The following is a 27,990-nucleotide window of genomic DNA, read 5'->3' on the forward strand; positions in this document are numbered from 1 at the left end:
AGTAGCCCCTCTTCCTGTTCCTTCCGCTCCATACATCCTTTCAAATGATATGAGGGAGGTTAATACCCTACCTAAGGAGTGGCCATCCAGGTTCCAAGAACAGCTGTTTAATGCCTCAGTCTACTGCTTCACAGTCAGGTGATGGAAGCAACTAAATTCAGCAAGCAACCCTAGCATAAGTCCAATATTTGAGCTCAAGTTAGACATCATACTCCAGCCTCTACAGACAGAGCACTTTTTCATTAAGTGTTTGCACTTTGCTTTCATCAGACAGGTAGAAGTACAGATTTATTTTGCTTTCAGGTCCTGCCCCCAAGCCCACCACCTCACCTAGCTGCCATGAACTACCCTTTATACATATTAACATCCAGTGTACATAAAGAATTAACCCTGCTTATATTAATCCTCTCTTTATACCCACCCTTCTCTCCCTTCCTCTCATACCTCTAGCTGCTTTTGTAATTTACTTCCTCCCTTGCATTTGGTGTGGTTACGTAACCCTTGTCAGCCCTCATCTCCTCCACCCGGAGAGGTGAGCCCTGCCACACTTGTGCATTGACTCTCTTACAGGCCCTTAACACCAAGGCCATCTTGGAACTTCCACCCCTTGCTTCTGATGACACAGAAAGGTATTTTCATGTAGTCAAACCCAAAGGAAACATCGTGTCTCACCTTTTCCAGAACAGGCATTGTTCTGCAGAAGAACTGGTCACTGGGCTGTGACTTTAGCAGAAGTCTGTGGCAAAACTGACCACTGATCCTTGTCTGCAGATACCTCCCAATCAGTTGTAACTGTAAGAACATCTTCATTCTGGAGCCAATGCTGCTCCCTCTTTTTCCAGCATTTCAGAAGCTTTAATGTTCCTATCATGTCTGGAAAACAGAAACAACAATGCTGCGACAATACTGAGCTACTTTCACTTGATTTCCCAACAGCAATCTCATCCTGAGTTGTTTACATCAGTCCACCTTGGCCCTCAAGGTTACTTATTTGAGGAGGTTAATGCTGCCCTGTTGAAATAGGTTGAAGTAATGAACCATGTGGACACTAATCTCTTGTGGAGTGCTGCCTGGGTACTGGCACTAGCAAGCTGACAAACAACTGTGCTTTTCTCAAAAATAAATTAACCCCCAAAACTAATCTCTTCCCCCCAGTAAGAAAGAGCTATAGTTCTGCTATTGCTCACGATGCAGCAGTAAGCCAGACCAGCAAGATTTGCAAGGCAGCTTTTCCTGTGTGTCAAACTCCAAGTGGAACTCTTCAAATCCACTCATGCCCCTACAAGTTGAGATGCCATGGAGACAACTTCACATGCAATCTCTTGTTGTTGAGTTTATTTTCTAGCCTAATGAATGGTGAGCTGTTAGTACCTACGAGATAGTAACATACAAGCAACCTCTGCCTTTTCAACCAATACCTTGTGTTTTTGCTGGCCATTGGGAATTCAAGGGAAGATGAAAGGCAGCCTGTTAACATGTTGATTCCAGAATGTTACTTTAGTATTGTTGTCCATAGTCAGCCAGAAAGGCACACCAGCCATGAACTCAACCCAAGTGCTCTTAAGATCACTGGAAACCTGGAGTTATATGTCTTTTTCTTACCTGTGATGTTTGTGTACATCAGGTCATTCCATAACAGACACTTGGCACTTGCTTCATAGGAGCATCTCCTGAGGCAGAGGAGTGCTCCTGCTCTCTTGGGACTGAATTTTTCTTCTAGGAAAAGAAAATCAGCCATCTCTGCCCCTACATAAGTCAAACCTACTGTGATCAGCAGGCCTGCCTGCATGTAGCAGCTTGCAAAACTGGGCCTTGGTAGTAAGAGTGAAACCAGCTGAGAGTGGCCCCAGGGAGCCATCTGTTATTGCTTTACAGTACAGTCCAGGACATTCTCCCTGCTTTCCAAGTAGTGGAGATGTCTCATCCCTCTCCCTGCCCCTTGGTGTTTGTAAGGAATGATTTTCAGTGATAGGTGGTTTGAGATAGCACAGCATTTGTGTATCAGTGAGGAAAGCCTCACATTTCAACGTCAAGCCTATGACTAAATCACTCTCTCCTGATGCCAATTTGGTAATGATCAGTTACCAGTGTAATCTCCAGGCACAAGACTATCCCTCCCTTTCTCTTCAATGCCCTTGAGCTTATCTTTTATGAAAAATTCTCTAGCTAAAATTGATTCTGTAAGGGGACTAGGCCACAAATTTAAGTACTAGCAGACACTAGTCTTCCCTGAGAATCATGGAATACAATGCACCCACCTCAACAGTACCCTTGCCTTTGGAAATCATTAGTAAGTCTGAAAGGGCATCACTGAGACTTGAAATTTCAGATCAGTGACTCCAGAGCAGATGCAGGGAATCCCATCTCCTTCACAGATGAAGCTCATTGAAATCAGAATAGAGTGGTGAACTCCATGCAGAGCACCAAACAAGTGTGCAACAGACTTCCAGGCACATCACTGCTCATGTAGAAAGGCATCAAGTGGCAAGTTTCATAAATAGGTAAGGAAGGGGGAAGTAAGCTTAATAGGTTTGATTTTGTATTCAGAATAAATGTTCGCTATGCAGAGGTTTCAGCAAATTCTGCAAAATATGTGTGAAATCTTGGAGCAGAGCTGAGCCATGCCCTGACCTTCTCAAGGTCATATATATATATATATATATATATATCTCAATATAAACCTATGAGGTGGTTATATTACATCGGCTCCTTGTGGCACTGTGATGAGAGCTCTATTTTCAGAGTGTTCCCTGAGAGCTGCTCCCAGAAGTTTCTTCTCAGAACAGTTTACCAATTAGCTGTACTCATCCCCAGAGCAGGCTAACAGTTTTCATAAAATTGTGCACTTTCAGAAAGGAATTTAAAGTTTCTCAGAAGATACCCACCACAGATCAGGTCCATAATTCAAGGTTAAAAGGTCATATGGAGAAGATATAGAAAAACACCATGGAAAAAAGAAGTTAGTCCAGATTTAGTTGTGTTCCTCCCCTCATCACAGCAGCCAGCAGCTGGCACCCCAGGTTTCATCCCACAAGCCTGGGCACAGCAAACTCATCAAATAACTCCGTGCCATTCAAACAAATTCCTTTGTGCATGGAAAAACCCTGAGTGGCGTGCCAGGGCAGTCCTTTCCTATGTAAACACTGATGGTGCTCTAGAAGCAGCAAAGCAAGGCACTACTGGGGAGGGGGAGAGGCACCTCTCAATAAAACCACATCCAAGAATTTTTTTTTTTCAGCCACCTAAAATGGGAGAAATCACCAAGAAATGCAACACAGCCACCCTGATCCCAGGGCTAAACCATTGCCATTACGAGTTGACAGAGAACTACAGCAAACAATGAGCGGTTTTCATTACTACCAGATCACCAGGCTGGCACTTAAAGAGACAAACTAGATGAAACATATGTACATTTTTCTTGCAGCAGGAACAGAGGCAGCAAGGGTTAGTTGCTTAAATCATGGCCATTTTGAGGCTCCAACTTCCAACTATTCTCTCGCTTGACTATGAAGTATTGGGTGTTTTCTCACAGCACAACACAAAGAGGTACATTTTTCCTACTTGGATTTCACCCATCTCTACTCCCAGAAGTACTTGCCACGCTTTGTCCAATGACTCATGAATACAGCTGTATCAGCAACCACTTTTTCCTCCAAAAACACTAGAAATCTCCTCAGTATACAGGCTGCAGGGATAGCTTTTTGACTCTACCTGTGCACATATCATACATACAATTTGTACTCTACCAATGTACACTGAGAGATGAAAACTTCCACAAGAAGCCAGGGTAACTTGCCTGCCAAAACCATCTTCTAGCAGTGGACACTTTATAAAATGAAGTGAAATTTACCTTCCTCTCAAGCTGATATATTCTTCTTGGCATGCCAGAGATGTTTCAGTTCTCCAAAAACACCATTCTCATGTTTCTTTGTTTAGGTCAAGGTACGATTTATGTCCTGACAGGCCAGAACAGCCATTCAGCAGGAAAGGCACCTCTGCATTGATCTGTGTCCCACAAAAGCAGGATACAGTTAGGGCTTTTTTTTTTTTTTTCCACAGGCTTAACTGTTAAGCATATGGATGTAACAGGAAACCGCAACCATTTTATTGTTGTCCCTAGATCTTAGAAATCTGACAGTAATGAAACTGGTGCTCTTAAATATTAAAAAACCAAATTACTATAAATAGCTCTGAAATCATGTTTCGGAACTAATTCAGGCCTGCTGTTCATCCAGTTTCACATTCTGGAATTGAATAAACAGATCCTGGAAAACTAAGTCCTTTTATTGCTGAGTAGATGAGCCATTTCACGGAGTAACCACAAGCAAAATAGTATAGAGAAGGCTAACATCAGGAAGATTCAGTTTCCACACACTCTTTAAAAAACAGCAGCGTCCAGGTTGGCACAAGCTTTGCCATTTCCTCTGTACTCTCAGACTTGAGTCCTACAGTCTGTCAAAAAATTCACACACCTATTGCAGAGATAAAAATCAAAGCTGTGTCAGAGCTATTTTAAGCTGAAACCAATTGAATCCATGAGTACTTGTACGGTAATAATAATAAACACAAAAATATTTACAACAAAGAATTTTAATAACTTCTCTATAACAAATAATTAATCGAAGAGGCCAAATCCCATGTCATCATCAGATTCTTCTGATTCCTCCTTCTTCTCTTCTTTCTTTTCCTCAGCTGAAGGAAAAAAAACCAAACAAGTGGTCAGTATTAACATTGCACCTCAGATTTTCAAGATACAAGTTCTGGTCTTCTCAGCTCCCCTGCTTACTGGTATTGGAGCCTATAGGGTTCATCTCATTCTCTTCCAGCAACCAAATACACTGAATGGATGCTGACACTACTGTTGCAGGGGTGTGCTTTACACCACCAAGTCCCTTTGATTCTTGGTTCTAAGCAAGACCAATACTAAGGCAGATAAAGAGCAAATGCCAAATGACTGTCCCAAGGAAAAGTAACTGTTGAGTTGACATTTCCATCACATACTGAACTGCCGAAGTGGGGAAGCCCTGTAATGTGGAGTCAGTTGTTAAGCTGTTCCCAGAGACAGAAGGAGTTGCCCTGTAGCCACACCTCTCCACTCACACTCACCGGCAGCAGGGGCAGCAGCTGCAGCAGGAGCAGCAGAGCCCCCTCCAGCAGAGACTGCCACGGCTCCCCCAGCCGGCATGCTGGCAAGTTTTCCATTACCTGAATGGGACACAAGAGAAGATATTTATTTACATGCTCATCCCAAGCAGAGACATTAGGGGAAATGGAAGAGTGCAGAAAAAAAGCAGATCCTGTCTCATGGATTCAGCCTGTCACTATCTGCCAAAAAGGAACAAGAGGCTGCATCCATAATAAACTGTTATGTGGAAAACACTCAGGGGTTTTAAGATTCACAAAGGCTTATCCCAAGAACACTGGCAGCATATTATTAAGTTTTCTTCTGTGCGCAAAGTCCCTGTCTTTTTTTCCAAAAGCTGTCATAGAAATAGTAGCAAACGCATCCAATTTCATACACCCACATTGTTCTCTGAATACAACATAGTAGCCCAGAAAGTGATAATGTACCTCAAAAGTAACATATCAGCAGCACCTGCTTCACCTGCCTTTTTTTTCCCCCCCTTTAAGGGTAAAGAGCATAACTGAATCACACTTACAGGACAGAAAGGGGAAGACAGATTGATTGATTTATGGCAAAGATTACAGTATTTTAAACAAATTCTTCAGCACCCTATGAACCCTATTGCATCTCCTTTGAGACTTCTGATTTCTGCTTGTATTTGGAAAGCCAGCTAGCTCTCTGGCCCCTTGTCTTTCACATACCAGGGCTCCCTTGGCATTCAGAGGTGACGTACACACTGTTTGCCTGTATTTCAGTTTCTGGGAATCAGTTTCTAAATAATTCCCAGTCAAGATCTAATTAAACTAGCAAAGTAAACAAACATGTTTCATATGCATGTATGTTCTAAGAAGCAATTTATTTAAAGTATTACAGAAAGAGACAGCATAGTGTTGCAACCACATGTATAATAGTTCTCTTAGGTCTTTCAAACCACATGGATGGAAATGTCCAGTGCTTGCTCCTGACCACAAGGCCAGGCAAAGTCCTGGCAACCTTTGAGCAAAAATATGCTTGCAAATTCCCTTGTGCCTATACACTTAAACCTTTGCACTACCTCAGTTCTGCTTTACTTCAGCCCTATGACCCAGTCAATTAATGTGACAAGTTCCAGCTTCAGTAAGAGCACAAGTTTCTGTGGAGATCAGCCCTTAGAGTTTTGTCTCAGGGAAAAGGAAATGCTGGACTCTGAGAGCTCTACAAGAGATGTGCACTGGAGAGGCTCGTGCTCATCACAGGGGGTTGAGCTGCACCCCAATGCCAACTGCCTGTTCTTCATGCTTCACATCACTGGTGCACACAAGTGGGTAAAACACAAAACATCTCCTAGAGAACTTGAAGGACAGCTCAGTCTCTTATCAGTATGTCCAGAAAACGACATCATGAGCAGACTACCAGTATGCTCATATATGCTTAAGTTCTCTGGTTTAATGTGGTCCACAAGCGAAACCCAGCAGGTACTGGCACTGACCTGCAGGGAATTAGAATGGACCTGATTCAGCTGTGATCCACGATGCTGAACAGTCAGTGACTTGGCAGCAATTCTACATTCTCAGGTCTAGGTTATCAAAGCAACAGGAGGCAATTACCTGGGTCACTCAGAGACTCTACTTACCCTGGGCAATTACATCTTCAATGTTTTTTCCATTCAGCTCACTAATAACCTGTAAGTAAAATTTAAAATGTTAGAGCTCCCAAATATGAAAATAAGCTACATATATATGAGTACAGATGAATCATCATACGCAGCACCTCCATCCTGTTGCTTATATAGCACCAAAATCCCCTACTTCTCAGTGCCAGGAACAGAATATTGACATGAAAATTTCAGCTAAGTCTCCAATACTTTAAGCATTTTAATGAAATCCATTACTGAATTCATAATTAATCCAATGACCTTGAAAAAAAGAGGATACAGAGATGTAGAGGAACCAATTAGGAAGCCCCCACCAACACTCTAAGTCACTGAGGGACTGTTTACATTTCTTGCTTAATGCCCCCTGGGACGCTCTGAAGCACTGGGTTCTGGACCCAAAACCAAAGGGTCCCATTCCTAGCCCTACTAAATGTTAACAACCAAGCTATTGTAACCTTGTCCTGGAACACCGAATTTCAACTTCAATTTTACTACCAGTGTTAGATAACCAGGGATGACAAAAGCAAAACAAATCCCAAAACTGCTAAAGCAAGCACTTAAAAATAATGCTCCAGAACTTACTGGTGAGTCCCAGCTATCAGGAGTCAGTGGCCAAAGCCAAAGGACTTCAGTCAAGAGCTTTTTAACAGGCACCTTCTGCTTATGCAGAGCACGGGATGTGTGAAAGTGTGTGCCTGCATGAGTGCTCCATCCAGGAAAAAAGTGCTTTTAAGACCTCACTACATTTAAACAGGCTTAAAATACAGACAATACAAAAATTAATTATGACCAAAACATATTCCAGAACAGCTTTCTAAATACTGAAGGATCAGAGAAAACAATTCATTAAGGTAGTAAACCTAAAGGACCAAACAATCTGGCACTTCAGCAGGAGCACCAAGAGTTCAAACCAACATAGTAAGGATGCTGTAAGCTGAGCTTTGAGCCTATGGTAAAGCACTGGGGAAATCACTTCTTTTACCTTTACCTCTTTGGAAGCACTTCACATACGAGTATGAGACAAGTGATAATTATTGGTTTTTGTTTTTTTTTTTCTCCCATGCCTAATTATTTTTAGGTCCACAATGCTGAAGACTTTTATTGTATCACAAGAAACATTCTAATTAAGATACCCTTTAAAAGTCTGTTTTTCAACACAACCACTTTGGTACTTATTTCCAAAATCTTCCTATATATTCTCCTGAAATCTCTAATCTTCATATTAGGATTCGCCTGTATTTTTCAGATCTTTGCAGAGACTAGGTATTGAATAAGAAAGACTTTTAACAAAAATCGCAAAAACTTATGATTGGCTCAGCAGTATTTAGAAATCACACTGGTAAAAATCAGCGAACATCTGAACAACGTAAGAGCAGATCAACAGGGAGGCAACGGGAACACTGAAGCCAAGGAAACAGCTCCAATGTCTGGTGGCGGCTGGGACACCTGGAATTAAGAGGCAACGCCACCTTGTTCATGCGTTCATCGTCCGTCTCGATGCCGACGCTGTCGAGGATCTTTTTCAAGTCCTTGGACGTGGGGGAGTCGTTGCCCCCGAGCACAGCGAGCAGATAAGCTGCGACGTAACGCATCCTGCGGACAGAAGAGTGGAGTTTCAGCATGGCCGAGTTACGTATACTAGGAGGGAGCGCATCCCTTCTCCCTCTGATCCATAATCTTTTGACTCCGCTGCTAAGAACTCGCGGCCCGCGAGGCCACGCTTCCCAGACTGCGCCTGCACGGGGCCCACCCGCGCCGGCACCGCGCACCTCTCCCGAAGCAAAGCGGCAATACGCCATTGCAGCCCTGGCGTTCGCCTCAGCCCATCCAGCGCAGGCCGGGACAGCACATGGCCGCCATTCTTTCCCCCCCCCCACGCCCCGAGTGATCTCGCCCGAGCCCCGCGGGCGGCGACGGACTGGCGGGAGTGGGCCGGACTCCACCATTCCTGTAGGGGGGGAAAGGGGGCAAGGCGCACCGCGCGCTTACCTGGGCGGCGGCGGCGCGGGACAGCGGCCTGGGACGTGCGCTCGCGAGGGACAGCGGCGGCGAAAGGAAGGGGCAGGGCCTCTGCAACGCCTTCTTCCCGCCACCCCTCAACAACGAGCGCTGCCATTGGGCTGGACAGGCGGGCAGAGCGCAGGCCAATGGGGAGCCGCGCGTGCGGCCGCCACCAGAGCGGGCGGTGGCGCGTGCGCAGAGCGTGGGCTTGTCATCCGGGCGGTCTTGTCGTTTGTGTTGGAGTGGTTGTGATTCCCCAAAACCACGGAGTCACAGAGTGAATGAGATTAGAAAACGCCTCTGAGATCATCGAGCCCAACCTGTGACCGAATACCATTCTGCCAACTAGAACATGGCACTTAGTGCCACATTCAGTCTTTCCTTAGACACCTCCAGGAACGGTGACTGCACCACCAGCCCAGGGAGCCTGTTCCAACGCCGTGAGAGTGAACACTCTTTCTGTGGAGAAATTACTCCTGATGTTCAACCTAAACCTCCCCTGGCACAGCTTAATAATGTCCTCTAACTCTGGAATCCTGCCCTGCCCTGGTAGGGTCAGCACAGTCCCCTCCATTGGTCCCATGAGTTGGGTTCTGCCACCATGTGCACTTGAGGCAGATCCACACAGAGTCCTGGTATTTGAATATTTTGTATCAGCACAGAGATAGGCAGTGGGTGATGAATCCAGAAAGCCAGCGCCTGTCTCTGTTTCTTCATGTGAAGGGTGGTCAGGCATTGAAACGAGCTCCCCAGGGAGGTGGTAGAATCACCATCCCTGGAGGTGTTCTAGCAACAACTGGACATATCGCTTAGCTTTGGTCTAGTTGTCACGGTGGTGTTTGGTCAGTGGGGGAACTCAATGATCTTGGAGTGGCTAGCAGGATTAGGGAAGTCATTGCCCCTCCATACTTGGAACAAGTGAGGCCACACCTCAAGCCCTGTGTCTAGCTCTGAGCCACTCTCTTCAGTACAGATATTGAGGTGCTGAAATGTGTCCAGAGAAGGGCAATGGAGCTGGTGAAGGGTCTGGAGCGCAAGTCTTATGGGGAGCAGCTGAGGGAGCTGGGGGTTCAGCCTGGGGAAAAGGGGCTCAGCAGTGACCTTACTACTCTCTTCAACTGCTTGAAAGGAGGTTGTAGCAAGGCTGGGGTTGGCCTCTTCTCCCACGCAATTAGCAACAGAACAAGAGGACATAGCCTCAAGCTGTGTCAGGGAAGGTTCAGTTTATAATTTGGAAGAATTTCTTCACAGAGAGGGTGATTAGCCATTGGAATGGACTGCCCAGGGCAATGGTGGCGTCATTCTCCCTAGAGGTTTTAAAGGAAAGACAGGAGTTGGTAATTAGTGTCGTGGTCTAGTTGACATGGTGGTGTTTGGTCATGGGTTGGACTGAATGACCTGGGAGGCCTTTTTCCAATCCAAATGACTTTGTGGTTCTGTGAAATACCCCAACTCCATGTGTGGATTGGCTTCTTGCACTCTAGGTGACAGAACCCACTGGTGGGACAGCACACTGAGCAAGGTTCTTTGCAGGAAGGACAGGGCTGCTGTCCTGTACTGGGAGCCTGGGAGGTGGTAATCCTGTGGCAAGGTCTAGCCATAGGATCATGGGAGTCACCACCTGTGCTTGTTCACTTGATTTCCTGCATGAGGGAAATGAATAGAAGTAAAAAGTTAACACTGTGCTGAAACCCATTGGACCCAAACAAACCAGGAATTGGTTTGCTGGTTCAGCAGCAGGGCTGTGTGTGGGCTGTGGCTATCCCTGCCATAGAGATCTCCAGTATGATGTGGCTTCTGTGAGCTCTCTTCTGAGAGCTCAGTTGCTCTCAGGAAACAACCAGGCTCACAGTATTATAACTCAGCCAGAGCTTGGAACAGTAGTCAGTGGTTATTGTCTACTACCTGTAGGAAGAGAAATTTCCCTCAGGGCTGTGTGCAGCTTGCATCCAGAGTCCCAGAATCAGTTAGGTTGGGAAGGACTTCTGAGATCATCAAGTCCAACCTGTGATCAGACACCAACCTGTCAACTAGACCTTGGCACTAAGCGCCACGTTCAGTCTTTCTTTAAGCACTTCCAGAGACAGTGACTCCACCAATTCCCTGGGCATCTCATTCCAATGCCTGACCACCCCTTCTGCGAAGAAATTCTTCCCGATGTCCACCCTGAACCTGGACATCAGTTGGAGAGCATGTCCTCTTGTCCTGGAACTTGTTGCCTAGGAGAAGAGGCTGACCCCCACTTGGCTACAACCTCCTTTCAGGGCAGCCGCAGCCCTGCACCTTCTTGGGCTCGCAGCCCCTGCTCCATTTCTCTCCCTGGATTTGTACGGAATGAGCACAACACTTGGAGCTGCCCGTGCCTCCCGCTCCCTGGGAGCCCAGGGGAGCCGCACCAGGACCAGCTGCGGTGCCGTGACCATGTCAGGTAAATCTCCTTCCGTGGCCCTGCTGCGGCAGCAGGACGCCGGGATGCGGCTCCCCATGGCATCCGCCCATGTCCCGCTGCCTGGGGCACCTCCCTCGTCCCGTCCCACCCCGGATCGCGGCGCAGCTCCCGAGAACTTTTCCGGAAGTGGCGGGCAGAGCCCAGCCCAGCCCTGCCCCGGCTGCTGAGTGCCCGGGGCCGGTGCGGAGCGGTGAGACCAGAGGGGCCGTGCTCGGCCGGGCACGGGAGCGGCTGCGGCTGGGGCTGCTGCCGGGGCCTGGGCAGTGGCGTGGGGCGACGGGGCCAGGGCACAGGGTGCTGCGGACAGCCCGGGCCCGGCTGTGTGTGTCCGTGTGCGGGGGTTTTGCGTGTGTGTCCGTGTGCGGGGCTGTGTGCCCGTGTGCAGGTGTGTGTTTCGGAGTGTCTTTGGCACTGTCCGTGGCGTTCTGTCCGTGTCTGTTCGTCCCGAGGCTGCCTCTGTGGCTTCGGGAGCTGCCCTCTGTTTCCTTCACCACTGAGAGTTTTACAAAGCTGTAGGAGATGGACTTTTTTCTTACACGTCTGTACGGGGGCTGTGTACGTGTTGTGCACAATGTCTTTTCAAGAAATACCTTTGTACTAAAGCAGTAGTTTCACTGTTATCCCACTGGCACTCAGTTTCAGATTCAGCGAGGACCCAGCACAGTTTGCGAGCTGCCTCTGGGCTCTGCTTCCTGTTCGTGACCTGACATTCCTGTTCTTTCAGGGTGAAGCATTCCTGCTCTTTCGGGGGGTGACGCCTCCCCCTGACTGTGCCTTGGGAACATAAGTGCTGTCATGTCTCACAGGCTAACAGTAAAAACACTGCTCCTCAGGATGTTGCTGGGGCATTAGCTTGTTTCTGCTGGCTTCAGACAGCAGCCAACTTTGTTCTAATTCTGCATCAATCAAAAGAAACTTGTTTACCAGCTCAATCCGTGGCAGGGTTTACAAAGAGCTCCTGATATTCACACCATGAGCTAGTATAATTGCCAAGCTCAGGAGATGTTTCTCCTGCACCACGGATGCGCCTTTTCTATCCCTGTCCCTGCCCGTGACACATTTTCTTTGTTGCCCTTTGTCCACTTGCTTTTATCCCATTGACATTGGGTTTCACAACTGGGTTTGATAAGGGCCTGTCAGTCTGTGAGACACCTCTGGGCTCTGCTTCTGGCTCAGCTCTCCCTGCTCCAGTTTTCTTCTCCATTTGTAAAGTTTCTCACTAAGGCACCTTGAAATTTGCATTAGGCATAGGCATTTACATTTATATATTTTAAAGTTAATATTGGTCTTTATTTTGATGGTGTGTGATTGGTCCATTCCCTGTTGAGATGTTTGCTGGAAAAATTCAGAGGTTTTCCCTAGGAGGAGAAGCCTCTATGACATCTGTCACACTGCATTTCTGTGTTGCCTCCAAAGCTTTCAGTAACATGCATGTAATCTTTCCTATCATCTTGCTGTGATAATGAGCTGTTTCCAGCCACTCTGGACTGGGGCAGGAACCTTCATTGTGTGCCTGTGTTCTTTTTCAGAGCCATCTTTCCTACTCTCCTTGTCCCAGCTGCCTTGTGGTGCTGCCAGTGCCTGCCTGCCTGGCAAGTCAGAGCATGTCTGGACCCTGTGGATGAGAAGCAGAAGATGGCAGAGCTGCTGGGGCTCAGGGATGAGTGTGGGGAGGGGACTTCGGGGGCTCCTGCCTTCGCTGACTCCTGCCTTGCGGACAACAGACTGAACCTGGATGTTTATCCTGACGGCTGTCGCCGTTTCCTCCAGCTGTTCAAGGAGCAGCAGGGAGAGGTTGTCCAGATTGAGTTCCTCCGGCTCAGCAGCAACGATTGCCTCCTAGACACCACACTGGGCAGCCTTCCTCATCTGAAGCACCTGAAATCCCTGGTGCTTAAAGGTAAATTCCGGGGCCTATCACCATCTAGCTTTCCTAGGCTCAGCTTTTTGTTAATCCTTCTGTCCACATCTGCAGGACAAACTTCCCTTAAAAATGTTTTGTTCCAGTTTTGTTTCTTCCCTTACCTCAGCTTTGGCTCAACCTTGCTCAGAGCTGAATGCAGATTTCAACAAGATACAGCTTCTGGACTCTTATTTCCTCCCTTTGTTTCTACAGCTGCCTGGGCACTGGGTTTTTGGAGTCTAGTTGGGTTGATGCTGCAGCATTTTCTATAACATCCTCTAGAAGAAGAGCATTTTTTTGCAGTTAGGCAACAAGAGAGGGATTGAAAGGTGTTGATTCTTTTGGTGAATGTCCAACTCCTCTTTCATTTTTGAGTGTATAATAAGCTGTCTTTTCTGTGTTTCTATCTGAATCAATCCATGCTTAATCCTTGCTTACTGTCAGTGACTGCAGGTTTAGCAAAGTTCAAGACAGACCAGAAGAGGCTGTTCAACATTTTATCTAAAGTAGGACACAGGATGTGCATGTAATTTTACAAAGTGTAATAAGTTTTAGGGCTATAAATATTAGATCATTCTTGACTGTCTCATCTATTTATTGTGGGAGGATCTAATACAATTTATATAATTTCTCTATCAGCCTGAATAATTTGCTCTTTGGGAGGTAGAATTTTAAAAATGAGAAAGAAAAGGGGGAGTTGGGTGCAGAATTCAGGGTTCCAGCAGAAAACTGAAAAGTCTGAAGTTTGTTACAATATCTGTCACAAATTTCTCATGTGAATAATTTGATTTGTCTTTTCCTCCTTTAGTAAGGTGGCAATAACAGCAGTAGCTTTTATCAGTCTTGTTTTATGAGATGTACACACACCCTGAGTCTCCTGGAGTGCAATAAAAGTAGTTCACTAAGATCTTACGTAAAAAGTGCAAGGTGCACTGTTAGTTTGGTTATTCTCATTTTGTACCATTATGCAGCATAAAAAAATGTTTGGTGCCCTCTGCTGTATATGGATGTAAATAGAAAACAGTGAAGAAGGAGTATGAAACAATGAACAAGTGGAAAAATTTGGATGTTTCCTTTTGTTTGCTCAAGTTATTTTCCAGGAGTGCAGCCTTTCTCCCATTTGAGTGTCACAAGCTGGGATATGAAACTTTCATTCTTCCCTCTCTGTGCTGTCTGCCCTACAAAATACTGAATTACCTACTTTTTCCTCCCACATTTTCACTGCTCTTTCCTCATGTGTGCCCTCCAGTCTTGCAAGGGCAGATTTCAGTTCTCAGGGCTGTTTGTTTCTCAACAGCACAGATAAAGCCTTGAGAGCAAGGACTATTTATTTGATCTACGAAGTGTTGTGTGTTGGCCACTGGTAGTGAGGAAGAAGTGGGGAAGGAGACTGGGAGGCTTGGAGGTATATGGGTCACCCTGCTGAAATATGGTAAATGTTTGGGGTGGCCTGGCTCATTCTGAGCTTTTACTCCAGATGTGTTTAGCAGAGCTGTACTGGTTTACTGTGGCATCTGATTTCATAACAGTTCTTCACTGTTACACCCCTTTCACTAATCAGGAAACTAAGGCATGGAGCAGAAAACTCACTTCTCTGATTACTTCATGATTAGTGCTGCTCATTATGATCAGTAACTCCCAGTCTTGTGGATCACGGTGCCAAGTCTCACATGAGGCTGGTGAGCTCTCCTGGTCATACTGACCTCTTTCTCCACTTCACCCAGGTGGCCATGCTAGAGATGAGTTTGGTTCCTATCAGCATGGCTCCCTGACAAGCTTGCCACCAGACTTTGGGAACCTCAGCTGTCTCACCCACCTGGATCTCAGCTTCAATAGACTCTCCACCTTGCCAAGCTGCATTCTCCACCTCCCCAGCCTCCGTGTGCTCCTGGTGAACCACAACAGCCTGGTGACACTTCCTGAGGACTTTGGCCATCTGAGCAAACTGACTTTCTTCTCTGCAATGAAAAATCAGCTCAAAGTCTTACCTCAGAGCATTGGGGAGCTGTCAATGCTGCAGGATCTGGATCTCTCAGAAAATGCTTTGGAATTGCTCCCTGAAGAAGTTGGGAATCTGCACAACTGCACAGAGTTGGATCTCTCTGGGAATCGCTTGTTGAGCATCCCAGACTCCCTAGGTATGTATTTTATTGAGGAAGAGAAGGACATGGGCTTGCCAAGCATTTGGTACAACCTCTGAGACCCTTGGTCTCTATCCCCTGAGTTGTTAACATAAACCATGTTATACTGGAGCCAAATGGAAGGGGTGTCTAGAAAGATCATGCTTGGTTCAGTCAGTCCCTTTGAGCATGAACAGCTCTCTGGACCACACTTTGTGTTTCTGTGAATCAGTGACACTGCTGAGATTTCAATACAATTTACAGTGACTAATCTGGCCTGGCTGGTTTTGGGTGGCACCTGGAACTGGTAACAGAAGAGCTGAGGTGTGATGGGATGCAAATCTGAGCTTGAAATCACACTGCCACTGTGGACCAGCCCATGGAGCCGGGCTCTGACTTCTGCTGCCCAGCTTCCTTTACTTTGTGACCCAGGTTGTGTTTTTTGATGCTGTTACAGAAATGTTAATTGTAGCTGAAAAGCAGAGGACAGAGGAGCCTCTCAGCTAATTCCTTGCACTCCTTTATTTTGTGAGCTAAAGGGATGCTGAGCTTTTGTGCTTTTCCCTCATTATGTATGTGTTTACAAGGGCTGAAGAGATGGGGGTGGGGGGACGTTTGGAGCTGACGTGCAATACAATTAACAGCACGGATGGGGGGCCACTTCTTGTTCCAACCTGCAGCCAATCTGAAGTCTCTGCATCGGCTGCATCTCCACAGCAATCTCCTGGTGACAGTCCCTGCCTCACTTGCCAGCCTGCCCAACTTGTCCAGACTTGATCTGCAGAACAACTGCCTCCGTGCCATCCCTGCTGAGATCCAGACCTTGCCATTCGTGCACATCCGAGGCAATCCCTTGGGAGAAACGGAGCCATCCCTGCAGGCTGGTAATTACAAGGCTTCTGCTGCTGTGTGTTCTGCCCAGCTGTTCCTTCACTCAGCCCAGCATGGTGTAGATGGATTTGGATTAGAGAAGACAAGCAGGGGGGAATCAGATCAGCATTTATTTCTCTGGAATAATTATTAAGTTGTCAGGGTACAGACAGTACTAGTTTATGTTTTTATGAGGCATATTCCAGTCTGAAGGGCTCAGTGGTCCCTGTAATTGGGCTTTCTCAGTAGGGTTTTACAGTGGAAGTGAAAATGGGACTTAGGGGAGACAGATCAGGAGAGGTTCCTAAAGAGGTCCAGCCTTTTTAGCAGAGGTCAGCACCAGTTTCTGGATTTGCTGAATGGCCCTAAGGCTATGGTGACTCATGCTAGAACCTCAGACAGCAGCAAGGGGTCATTCTGCTGTGCAGTTACTTCCTGCTTTCCTGAAGTTCACGGGCTGCAGAGGAGCAGCTTTTTGTCCAAGTGGAAGGTGATGAAATGAGCAGGAATCTGAGCAGTGTTTCCCAATGGTGCTCATGTTCACAAGAGCAAGCACTGGTTCCCAGGCAATCAAACATGGCCCTGAGAGCTGCAGGGATAAACTGAAATATTTTCTAATTCCCTCTGGTTCTGAACTTCCCTGGGGGAGAGCCAGCATTTTCAGTACATCTTGGGACCTTGAGGCCTCATGTCATCCTCTTGCTTCAGTGTGTTCTGGAGCCCACTGCAGTGTGACCAGGATTCCATTAACGACTTCTGTCAGATTAGGATTAGGCCAAAACTGTTCAGCCTTTCTTGTCTACCTTGGTTTAAGTAACCTCTATCTCCTTCTCCTACCCAAATCTTATTGCCACAGATAAAGCCAGTACCAGAAGGCTAAAAAGACTCTTCCTTGCAACAGGAGAGGGCAGGTAAGCCTCTGTTATTAAGAATTTATATTATGGTGGTGTAAAAGGGTCCCAGACAAGGTGCATGGTGGGTATTGCAGGAATGTATAGGAGCCTATAGCCTCAGTAGGCCAGTCAAACACAAGTATGAGATTCTTCTATTGATTTTTGGAGGGCTTAAGTCACTGCACAATGTCATAAATTCATGCATTTCTTCTGGAAGCTTTACTGTCAGCTCTGAAGGCTGCAGAGTGGTCCTGTCCTGTGGCATCCATTTCTACTTTCCACCGGGGGCTGCCTCTGATCCTCTGCAGATCCACTTCCGATCCCTCACACCGGACCCTCAGTGGGTAAAACTGAGACACCATGATGTTGTGCTGAGTAGAGTCCTGGAGCTGCAGCCTCATGGGGTCCAATTCCAGCAGGTGAGGATACACCCAGGTCACCTCCTGATGAATCTATTTTGCAGTAGCTCAGTAGAGCCTTCTGAGAGCACCTTTTCGGACCTGTGAGACAGTTATCTCTATCCCTTTAAAGTAGCTGCAGGACTGCCTCTCAAGGAAGCCCTGCTGCAGAGAATCAGGAAGGACACAGCCAGCTTCTCTGATGCTGTGCTGGCCTGGCACCTTTGCCTTCCCCACTGCTCCTGACTGACCTGAGCTATAACCTTTTTTACTCTGGATCCCCCTGCTCTACCAGAGGATAAGTCCAGCATCTGGCCTTAGCCTGAAAGGAGAACGGTTTGCATCCTTCTCTAAAAGTCTGATTGTGTGGTTTGCATTCAAGATGGGGAGTAGTCACACCACTTACCAGCCCCATCATGTCTGACAGCAGCTCACTGCAAAAGATGCTTTGCTCTTTCTGCTCAGAAGCTGCTGAACTTTACCTGCCATCAGAGTCCATAGCAGACCTGACATTTCCTGTCACCTCCCTGGAGACTGCAGGGAAGAACAGGCTCTTTGATTCCCTGCATACAGGCCATGCTCTGCCCTCCCTCTTCTTGTCTGCATAGGAAGCCACAGAGCAGCTTGGTTTTGTCCTTTCAATTGGTATTTCATGGGAATGATTTTTTCTAGGAGGTGCAGATCTGGATGCCATATATCTCACCTCAAACCCCTCACCAGCATGAGGTGGTAGTTCGGACCTTCAGTGGGCAGAGCTGGAGTGATCTGAAAACAAGAGTGAAGCGGAAAAGAAAATCAAAGGTGAGCAGATTGAAATTACCAGTGACACACTTTGTTCCTGTTCCCCTCTTTGGTTGTGCCCAGCCAAAAGTGAACCTATTTGAAACATCTCATGAGCTGTGTTTTGACCAGCTGCTATAAAATGTAGTGGATTTCAGCTCCCGGTTTCCTCTCTCATGGAGGTGTGTCTCCTGAAGTTGATGAGTTGCAGTCTGCCATGCTTCATCCCTGATGTAGTATTTTCTTCTGCTTGGCTGGTACTCATTTTCCTGCCTTTATTGTATTAAGTTATAGACATATATGTTTTCTTTTTTGTCCTCTGTTACAGAAGTGTGTGGCCCACTGTTGTGTCCTTCACTTCTCTTGGTTCCTTGTTGTGTCTCGACTTGTGCAAAATGAATGCAAAGTGCCAACAGAGGGAACATTGCTCTTTTCCAGTGTGGATCCAAACATCAAAGTGACCTTTCCTCCTGGAGTCACCAAAGAACCTCGTAGTGTCAAGCTGCAGGTATGTATGCTTTTTGGTGAGCTCTGGTACAGCTGTTTTCTTGTGTTCAGTAGAGAACTGAGCAGAGATGTCTGCCCTAGAGTCATTTATGTCTAGATGTGGTTGCTTTGTGAGCTGGCTCATCTCAGATCACCTCTCTTGACTCCCTTGCCTGCAACATGGGTTGCGCTCCGTGCTGCCTTGTGTGGGGAAGGGATCTCCAGCAGATCAGCGGGTAGCTGCTATGAAGGGACCACAAGAAGATTTTGCATCTTTTTCCCTTGCAAAATTGACCCTAGCAAAACAGCTCAGTGAGAATTGAAGTTGGTGGGGGAATCCAATGTGGATTTAATTGCAAAATCACCCCACTAAAATTAATTGTTCTGTAGAGCTGCTAGATGCAGCTTGTAATACTTTAAATCCATCCCAGCCTGACAGGTTGCCAGTCTTCAGCCAAAGTTCACTCTCCTTTATTTCTCAATGGGCCCTGAAGCAAGAGCAGCATTTGCTTGCTGGGTGCTGGAGGAACTGAGTGAGCAGTGTGGGAATTTGGTGCCTGACTGCTCTGCTCACTGTGCTGTCTGCCACATCCAGGTGCTGCCAGTCTCTGCAGAAGAGATACAGGAAATCACAGCCAGTGCAGGGTGCAGAGCCAGTCCCCTGCTCTACCTCTCCCAGGACTCCACAGTGGATTTTCTCAAGCCAGTGAAGATTCAGCTGCCTCTTCCACCTGGGGTCACAGGTCAGCTTATTCCCAGAATTGACAAAGGAAATGCCATATTTGGAAAACCACAAATGGCAAGAGAGAATTTTGTTTGTTAATTGTTGTTAATAAAGTTTGCTGCTTTTCCTGCAGGAACAGCAAAGTGTGTCTGCAGACTGTGTGGTGGTGCAGAGTGGTGGGAGCTGAAGGTAGTTCAGGTCCATCAGATCAGGGCTGGGGTTCACAGACCAGACTAGCTGGGAGAATGGTCTTGCCAGGATTTCCCTGCCAAACCACATGTGTATTTAAACTGCTGGTGGATTGGAGAGGCACTCCTGCCCACTGAGAAGATGCATTGTAAACGGGCTTTGATTCATGACTGGGAGTACCTTGAAGCAAGAAATGAACATGCTGCCTCCTGGGGTCTGCCTTCTCTTTTCCTTGAATATAAATCAGGTGCTGAGCCACTGCATTTAAAAATGTATGATTGTATGCTAAGCCGCATCCCACTCTGAAAACTGCTAAAAACAGCCTCAGCATGCCAGGGATTCCTCTGTTTGCTGAGTACCCTGAGTTTCCTTACTCCTGTTTTCTTTGATCTCTCCTGGTTTTCTGGTGAAGAAATACATGGCCTTCATTATAACACTACCTGGTATTTGTATGCCTGAAGTGCATCAGGATTGAAAAGTCTGTGAGATGTACGTTAGAAAGAGATAGAACTTAATTAATAACCCTAGATTTAAAGATGAGAATTGTCTGATGAATCTGTTGGTGAGAATGAGTACATGATCATTTTAACTCTGCATATTTTGCCAGAATATCCCAAAAGCAATGGGATAGCTTGGTCCTTTTCTTGCTGCTCTTCTTTGACAGAAGTTCAGTCCTGGATGCCAAAGAGAAAGCCATGAACCCTCATTTGGTGGCTTTAAAAAGTAAATCACCCAAATCTTTGGCTGGTTTTGTAAAGCCATGAATAAAGACTTCTGCTGCATATAGCATCTCTTGATCACTGGTGTCTTTAGGGCTAAATTTGGATCGGTCAAGGCTGCATATTCTCCATGGTGACCTGGAGGGCCAAACCTGGAATGACATTACCAGTGAGGTGGTGCTGGAATTCACCCATCTTTATGCAGTGTTTGAAGTCACTCACTTTTCCTGGTAAGTGTGGGATTAGTCCTGAGGAAAAGATGGAATGTTCCTCTGCCTTGCTTTTCCCACACTCTGACTAGAGGCTATGACATTAACTCTATCTGTTGCCTTTTCCTTTTGCAAGTCAGGCCCAGCATAGCACTTTGTCTCTACCTGTCATTCTTTCCAATCATGTGAATGTGATACTGGCACCTTACTCTGGGCAGGGTCCCTCCTTTTTTTTTTTTTATTTCCCTGTCTCCAGGTACTGGCTGTGGTACACCACCAAGACCTACATTGGAGGCATTGCCAAGAAGGTCTATGAGCGGCTGCGTCTCTACCAGGTGAACTTCATTGCACTGCAGAGGAAGAAGGATCCCGAGCAGGTCCTGCTACAGTGTGTCCCAAAGCACAAGGTCTGATCTGGATTGCACTGCCTTGCTCCTGAGCTTCCCAGACTTCCCTTTGTAGGCTGTAAAGGCAGCAGTGCACCAAATGGTCCTGTTCACCACCCCAGAGTCATGGCTGGGGTGTGCTGTCACCAGACTGTTGGTGGTATGATAGGGACTCACAGGGAACTGGAGGAAGAAAAGAACTCATTCTATGCAGTGGTAAATGCCATGCATTGATTTCTTTCCCTGAGGACTGGGCTGCTAAAACCAGCTGAATTACAGTAACTGGCCATGTATATGCTATTATCATCCAGCAAACATGAGGCAAAACATGTCTTAAATTTAAGTAAAAATTTACATGCCACTTTTCTGACATGGGCTAGTGATGTGGGCAGCAGCACTGCTTTGCTTTCAGCTGCAGTGGTTAGAAATGGTACTTTTCCTCATGTTCCTTGCTGTTCTCAGTTCAAGCGCTGGAAAAGAACATATGAGCACTCCTTAATCTGCTTCAGTGCAACATCAAGTTAGTTTATGCTGTGAATGTGAGCTAATCTGTCTGATTTTGTCAAGAAGGAGATGGGAAGTGCTGACACATTCTTTTCTGCTGCCTCTTCCTAGGGGTATCAGCCCTCAGCAGTATTGTTTCAGTATTGTTAGTGTATGAGTATGCAGCTGTGGAGAATGTTTCCTTTGGCAGGCAGTGCAGCTTGGTGAGGTGAGGGTCATTTTATCAGACTGCCACTACTGGGCTGCATATCCTGCTCTGCAAAATTCTCTGCTCTGGTTGCTCCTTCTCTTTACCTGTACTCCTGTATTGATGTGACCTGTGGACACAAACATCTGCAAGAATTTTTTATATTTGGTTCTGGGCTAAAACTGTCTCCAGATGAAGCAGCAATGACACTCAGAGTGAGATTCTTGTTCAAATGTGTCTGTAATCCTACTGGGAATGGTCATGGAATAAGAGAGGTTTACTGTTACCAAATAGAAAGAAGAACCTAACCTGGCTCTTGCAAAAAGTCAAAAATGCTACAAAGTCAAAATGAGCTTTTTGATGTCCTCAGCTCTGTGCTATTGTAGCATGTATCTTTTTGCAGAGAAAATGTATTTGAATAGTGAGTGGGATATGGTAGCAACTAAATCCTTCCTTGTCTCTGTAGTTAAAAAGACCTGTTAGAAAGATAGAGACACTGCTGAAAATGTTTTTTAAATGGGTGTTTGTTCATTTGTTTACATCCTTTTCATGTAAAATAATCTTCCCTGTTGGATGTGAGAGGAACATCATGGGTATAGAAACATGGGTCGGGGGACAGATGTGTTTCAGACTAAACACTGTTGTCCTTGTCAGGTTGACCCAGTGCTGAAGAAGCTGCAGGACCGCTATCGAGGACCTGAGCCATCCGACATGGTGGAGATGTTTGAGGGAGAGCAATTTTTTGCAGCTTTTGAGCGAGGCATCAGCATTGATATGGGTATGGCAGTACTGGGCTTGTTCTGCTCCTACCTACCTACCTCTTGTCCTGCTCTGGCCTTAGACGTGTTTTTGCTGTGGGTTGTACTCCTCCATGGCATTCCTCTCTGTCTCCAGCTTGCCCACTGGTCACAGCAGCCAGCCCCTGGACATTGAACTTGTCACATTCTCTGGTCACACAACTCTTCTCTGTCTACTTTTCCTTATGGAATTGCTGTTTGCAGACTTTCATTTCTTCTCATGCTCTTGTAAACCTGCAGAGGGCAATAGCCCTCTAGGTGTGTTTGTTTTTATGACTGATCTGCTTCTGCTCACTTTTCCCCACAAGTTGAATGCTTCTTGCTTCTCTGCACAGATCGTCCTGACTGCGTGGACGGACGTCTATCATTCATTTTTTACTCCCATTTGAAGAACATGAAGGAAATCTATGTGACTTCCTGTGTGGACAGAAAAGGCCAAGCTGTAAAAGGCCAGGTGAACAACCAGTTAGACTGATTTCTTGTTTCCTCCTTCATCGTTGCTTTTACAATACTCATCATCATAATCTCTGAATGCAGGGCATGACTCTTTTCCTACCCTCTTTCTCTGGCTTTGCATTTCACTGACTAAACTCTGAATAATCAAGTGTAATCTTGAAGGCTCACTCATCACTTAACTGACTTAGATTCCTGCCATTAATTTTTGGGGTGCTGGTAGAAAGTCCAGCCTGTATGGCAGAACCTCAGTGCTCTTCCCAGTTACACATAATTGAGAGGCCATATTTGTGGGCTGAGGATAGATGAGAATGCTGAATTCATTCTTTCCCAAATGGAAAAGACATGATGCCAATAGGCTGGGCCACTGTGCTTGAATCAGAGTCTCACTGCATGCTCTCTCTTTGCAAAGGTCTCTTTCTACCGAGGGGCAGTTCCAGACAGCATCCCTGAAGATGCCAGCAGGAGGAGAAAAAATCCAGACTCCCTCTGGCTTGCTACTCTACCCATCAAACTGCCTGTGAGTTATCTCCTGCAGAAAAATTAATCTAGATGGTGTAAGAGCATGGCATTCCTGCTCAGCTAATTTTGTTTTCCTCCATGAGAAGGCATGCAATGAATGACCACAAGAAGTAGCTGCCCAGCTGTGTCATGGTGGAGATTTTACACTCCCTGTGAGCGAGCTCTTCTGAAATGAGAACATGAGGAGCTGGGAGTGTTCTCCACCTCTCCTGCTCATCTTGCCTGTCAAGCAGAGGCTTGTTGGGTGGGTGGTCAGAGTCAGAGGGGGTGGATCCTTTGACTAAATGAGAAAGTAGTATGCGAAGGAAGCTCACTGTAATTAAGGGAAGTGTCTGTTTTGTTTACAAATTTCTTAGTCACACAGCTCATGCAGCAGGAAAAAAGAAAGGAATAGGATGAGGTAGTTATGCTGGATTTGAACATAGACATTGAGTGTAGGTATTCTAGTGTGAGCTTTAAAGGGTAGGCTGTACGTTACAGTGAGAAATGCAACTTTTTCTTATGGAATTTAAGTGACATTTGAGAAGCCTAAAACAATAAATACCTTGGTAGGCTGAATGCTTCCCTTCCGATCACGTATGATGATCTCACATCCCTTTCTGACACATGCAACCTCAACTACAGGCCTAGACTAAGTGCTCTCTTATTGCTGAGGCAAATTATGCTTCAGGGATGTGGCTTATTTTAAACTGCTCTGTAAATGCAGGAAAGGAAATTTCTGATGTGAGCTATGACTGTGAGCACTACGATTTGATATTTTCCTGAGGCAGTGAGCATTGCTGGCCACTGCCAGTGTGAGTCCTCCTTGCTTCTTACAGCCTGACCCTTCAGCCCCAAGAACTTCCTTTCTCCCCAGCAGAAGGAAGGAGATTTCATTGTGGAGACTGAGTGGCCGGACACTGTCCTCTACAAAAATAGATGGTAGAGGAAAGAATGTTTTTTCTCTCTCTTCTTTGTGACACAGCAACTGAAACCGCGCTGGGATGAGAATCCCAGTCCCCTGTATGGCTTCTCCTTCCCTCCCTTGAACCTGGGCAATGCTGAGACTGGGTACCTGACACAGGCAAACCTGCTGAGCATTGCCAGACGTGTGGGAGCTGACTGGCAGAGCATCGGCCTCAACCTGGGCCTGACTTACCAGCAGATTGAGCGCATAGGATACAATAACAGGTGAGATAGGACACAGTAATCAGCAGTGATGTATTATGTCTATCTGTCCATGTATCTGATGTGTAATGGTATAAATCAATACTTGGCTGGTTGAAAGTTCTTCCACTGTAATTGTTTCACTGGATTAAAGATGGGTTGACTAATTATTCTTCTGAAAATAATACCTTTTATAATGGGAAACTGATTCTTTTCTTTTGCTATTATAAAATAAAGCTTTTTCTGTTTGAAAAACAGAAGTGGGAAAAAACTTGATGAGCTTTGTAGTTCAGCTGAGTTGCATTCCTGTTTTGTTCTGTGATCAGATTCCTGGCCAGGCTCCATCTCTTACAAAGAGAAATGATCTATGGCTTTAATTGTGAATATCACTGTTATTCAAAAAGAGCTTGTGGTACATCATGAGACATGCAGCCTGACTGAAAAGCCAAAGCAGTAGGAGAGAATTAGACTTGTTATGATCAAACTAGTGTTCCTGTAAGGAAATGATATTCAAAAGCAGAATGCCTTAATTTGATACTTCTGTTAGGAAAATATTTTATAGAGAAACTTTTGTGCAGGAATTGCAACTCCCGTATGCTAGGTGGGGAAGAGGCAGGCTCACCGAGTGCTTTGTGTGTCTGGATGGCTTCTTTGAGGCTCTAGCCATGGCTGGGACTTAGGTAAGGTCTCTTTGGTTTGCTGCTCTGAACAGTGTGTTGGTTACTTCTGCCTTTCCTGCTTTCTTTAGAGAGGACCTCAATAAGCAGATCCTGGACATGCTTTTCTCGTGGGCTCAGCAGAACTCAGAGGATCCTGGCTGTGTGAGCAAGCTGATCACAGCCATGAAGGAGAGTGGCCGCCAGGACATCGCCGATGAGGTTGAAGCCATCATTGAGCTGGGGCGGCAGAAATACAGCGAGTCCATCCGCCGGGTGGGCCTGGAGCAGGAGAGCAGCGCTGAGGACTCTGCAATAGCTATGATGTAGCACCTAGCAGAGAAAAATGGAGTTTGTATGGGACCCCTCTGTGTACCCAGAGTGATGATGCCTGGGGGCTGCTCCCACCTCAAAGGCCAGTGTCTTCCTGAGGAGCTGGGCATTGATTCTCTTGGGTCTGTACTCAACAGGCCATTTCTGCCAATCCCAGGAAGTTTAGAGTGCATTTATGAACCTTTTTTCTACTTCCACTTTGTGACGTTGAGCTTTAGCTTTCAGAAATGTGGAGAAATTTAAGTGTCTGTCTGTCAGCTGATTTGTGGCTTAAGTAGTGTTTGATGAATTAATACTCATGTTATGTGTATTTATTCATAATTTATTCCTGAAATTGGAAATACTGCTGGAAACACTGGGTGTGAGCATTTGGGTCCATATGTGCTCCAGTGCTTGATAATAGAGTGGAAGTGCAGTCATGTTATGAAGGCTTGTGATGTGGTGCAGATTATTTGGCCTTTTCTGTTAATGATGTTTCTGCTCACATGAAAATGTGAACTGTATTCCCCATGAAAATGCTTTCTATTTTTTTTTCCAAATCTCTTCCAGTTCCCTTAAGTCCAAACAAAACCTAAAACCTAAGCATTTGTGGGGAAGAAAGAAGAAACTGACTTCTAGAAGAATTGCTCTGTTTTTTTTTTTGGTTTTGCTCCAAAAGCTATCTTGAAACAAATAGCCTGCTACAGCTGCAAGAACCTTTTTAGACTGCTGATCTTTGACAAAGTTCCAGTTTTATTTTATATATAAAAAAAAAAGTAAAAATGCATGACTGGGAGAGACTCTGATTTAAATGAAATTAAAATTTCCCTTGCAGTTTCCAAGGGGTAGTCCTCACATTCTCCCAGTGAAATGTGACTGTGTAGTAGGGAAGGTGTGACCCCTCCTGAAGTTTGGTGAAAAGCATGACTTAAAATTTGCATTTTAAAAACTGGTCTGACCAGCTGTGAAATAAGGCACTATTGTGGGTTTGGCATGAACCATGCTGAGCTAACTTCCCAGTTTTTTAGCCTGAATATCTTGTATAAGGCTAGAAGCATTTACTGCTTTTTTTAGCTGCTCAATCATTTATTAGTGAGGTGCCTTTCTCTTCCTGTTCTCCATCTCATAATGGCCCTCAGTTAATGATCCACTAATGACAGTAGAAAATTATATGCAAGATGTTTGAAAGACTACTGTCATTTAAATAAATTCAAGTCTTTCAAGACAGACTGAATTCAGCATAACTGTCTAAACATGACTTAAAGGGCCGGTCTTAGTCTGAAAAAACAAAAGCGTGTTTAAAAATGCCAGGTTGCACCACCCACAGTCAACAGGCAGTTGGAGGTTGGATAAATCCTGGTGTTTTCTTCCTCTCATGAAGAATCATTGGTGGCTTCCCTGATGCTGCTTCTGACCTGCCATCAGTATTACTGAAAGAGAGGTATGAAATCGTTCTGCTTTTTCTCTCATTTAAGGCTGTTCTAACATTTCAGTCTGCAGAATGCTTACTGTCCAGTCCAGAGCACTGGACAAGGACTTGAGACAAGAACAACAGATTTGAGTTGTCACCTTGGGCCTAGGGACTTCCACAGATCTGGTTTCTTAGGTTGTGCTGCCCCAAGTCTCATGTTGTGTTCAAGTCAGCTGTGCTCTTTTGAATGTACATTTTCTCTTGTATTTTGTGTCATGTGTTATTGTTTGTAATTTTCATGGATACCAACAAGGTATTTGTTCTTTCCTCCAGTTTTGGAGAGATGTGTTTGAGCATATTGCTCTCACTGGGAATAAAATCAGCACTTAACTGTTTCACTGCCTGGTCTGCTATTCCATAAGTGCCTTGAGTTAAATGGAGACTGTCCCTTTAAACTTGCTGACAGGAGAACACAAGTGAGCTTGGCTGTGCTGTGCAGAAATGGGACAGGAGCTCCTGTTCGGATACTGCTGGTTGCAAAGCACAGGCCTGACTGCAGCTGAGTTAATGGTGTCCCTGGAGGGTGGCTTTAGTGCAGTAGGGCTAAACCAGGAAACACAACATTCAGGGAATGAACTGAGGCTCAGGTGGAGCAAGTCTAGAGAGCAACAAGGCTAATCTAGAAGGGACACTGTGTATTGTCCCTGGACACTGTCCATTGGTGAAGGTGAAGGGAAAAGTCTACAGGAAACACAAGGTAGCATCCACAGCTACAACACGATGAAGCTTGGCTGCACTTAGCTTTCAGTTTGTGATAGTCAGGCCAGAGCTGAGTTAGGCAATGCTGAAATAAAGGATGGGTAGGCTGGACCCTGTGGAGGACTCATCCAGTCATCAGCAGAGTCACAGCTCTTCCAGAAAACAGCTTGGTGCCAAGAGAGAAGAAGGTTAGTGCCAAGTGTTCAAGTTACTCCTAACGGGCTGCAGCCAGGCCAGGAGACAACAGATACCAAAGCCTAAACTGTTTCATCAGCAGAACAGCTCTTCAGGATTTGGGCAGATAACTTAACGAAAGGTAAGTATTGTACCTCAGACAAGAATTGTTATCTCCCATCTT

The 27,990-nt window shown here is 45.8% G+C and overlaps 2 protein-coding genes, 1 non-coding gene and 1 pseudogene across 3 annotated transcripts; 2 read left to right on the forward strand and 2 right to left on the reverse strand.

Moving 5' to 3' along the window:
- Positions 1–4,570: 4,570 nt before the first annotated feature.
- Positions 4,571–8,832, reverse strand: RPLP2 (ribosomal protein lateral stalk subunit P2). Its single transcript, XM_062494495.1, has 5 exons — positions 8,748–8,832; positions 8,228–8,351; positions 6,738–6,786; positions 5,107–5,205; positions 4,571–4,692 (listed from the first exon to the last, which is right to left on the reverse strand). The coding sequence occupies exons 2-5, from the start codon at positions 8,348–8,350 to the stop codon at positions 4,616–4,618; spliced, it is 348 nt and encodes a 115-aa protein (XP_062350479.1). The 5' UTR covers position 8,351; positions 8,748–8,832; the 3' UTR covers positions 4,571–4,615.
- On the reverse strand, positions 6,484–6,616 carry LOC134045873 (small nucleolar RNA SNORA52). The gene has a single exon (XR_009933331.1). It is a non-coding gene; the product is annotated as a small nucleolar RNA SNORA52 (small nucleolar RNA).
- On the forward strand, positions 8,379–10,117 carry LOC134045533 (uncharacterized; annotated as a pseudogene).
- Positions 10,118–11,256: 1,139 nt separating this feature from the next.
- Positions 11,257–27,268, forward strand: PIDD1 (p53-induced death domain protein 1). Its single transcript, XM_062495358.1, has 16 exons — positions 11,257–11,593; positions 12,767–13,108; positions 14,836–15,249; positions 15,912–16,115; positions 16,958–17,012; positions 17,212–17,413; positions 18,065–18,193; positions 18,501–18,680; positions 19,254–19,401; positions 20,385–20,520; positions 20,756–20,906; positions 22,231–22,354; positions 22,709–22,827; positions 23,239–23,346; positions 24,313–24,518; positions 25,243–27,268. Exons 1-16 carry the CDS (start codon positions 11,257–11,259, stop codon positions 25,478–25,480), a joined length of 3,093 nt encoding a protein of 1,030 aa, XP_062351342.1. The 3' UTR covers positions 25,481–27,268.
- Positions 27,269–27,990: the final 722 nt, after the last annotated feature.

Source organism: Cinclus cinclus, chromosome 6 (assembly GCF_963662255.1).
Source record: "Cinclus cinclus chromosome 6, bCinCin1.1, whole genome shotgun sequence".
Taxonomy (NCBI): domain Eukaryota; kingdom Metazoa; phylum Chordata; class Aves; order Passeriformes; family Cinclidae; genus Cinclus; species Cinclus cinclus.

Coding starts and splice junctions, on each gene's coding strand:
- PIDD1 (XM_062495358.1), top strand. CDS start 11,257: ATGTCCCGCTGCCTGGGGCACCTCCCTCGTCCCGTCCCACCCCGGATC. Junction 17,013..17,211: donor CTTGCAACAGGAGAGGGCAG/GTAAGCCTCTGT, acceptor TTCTTCTGGAAG/CTTTACTGTCAGCTCTGAAG. Junction 20,907..22,230: donor AGTGTGTCCCAAAGCACAAG/GTCTGATCTGGA, acceptor TGTCCTTGTCAG/GTTGACCCAGTGCTGAAGAA.
- RPLP2 (XM_062494495.1), bottom strand. CDS start 8,350: ATGCGTTACGTCGCAGCTTATCTGCTCGCTGTGCTCGGGGGCAACGAC. Junction 6,787..8,227: donor ACGATGAACGCATGAACAAG/GTGGCGTTGCCT, acceptor TTTTACTTACAG/GTTATTAGTGAGCTGAATGG. Junction 4,693..5,106: donor AGCTGCTGCCCCTGCTGCCG/GTGAGTGTGAGT, acceptor TTTTTCCTTCAG/CTGAGGAAAAGAAAGAAGAG.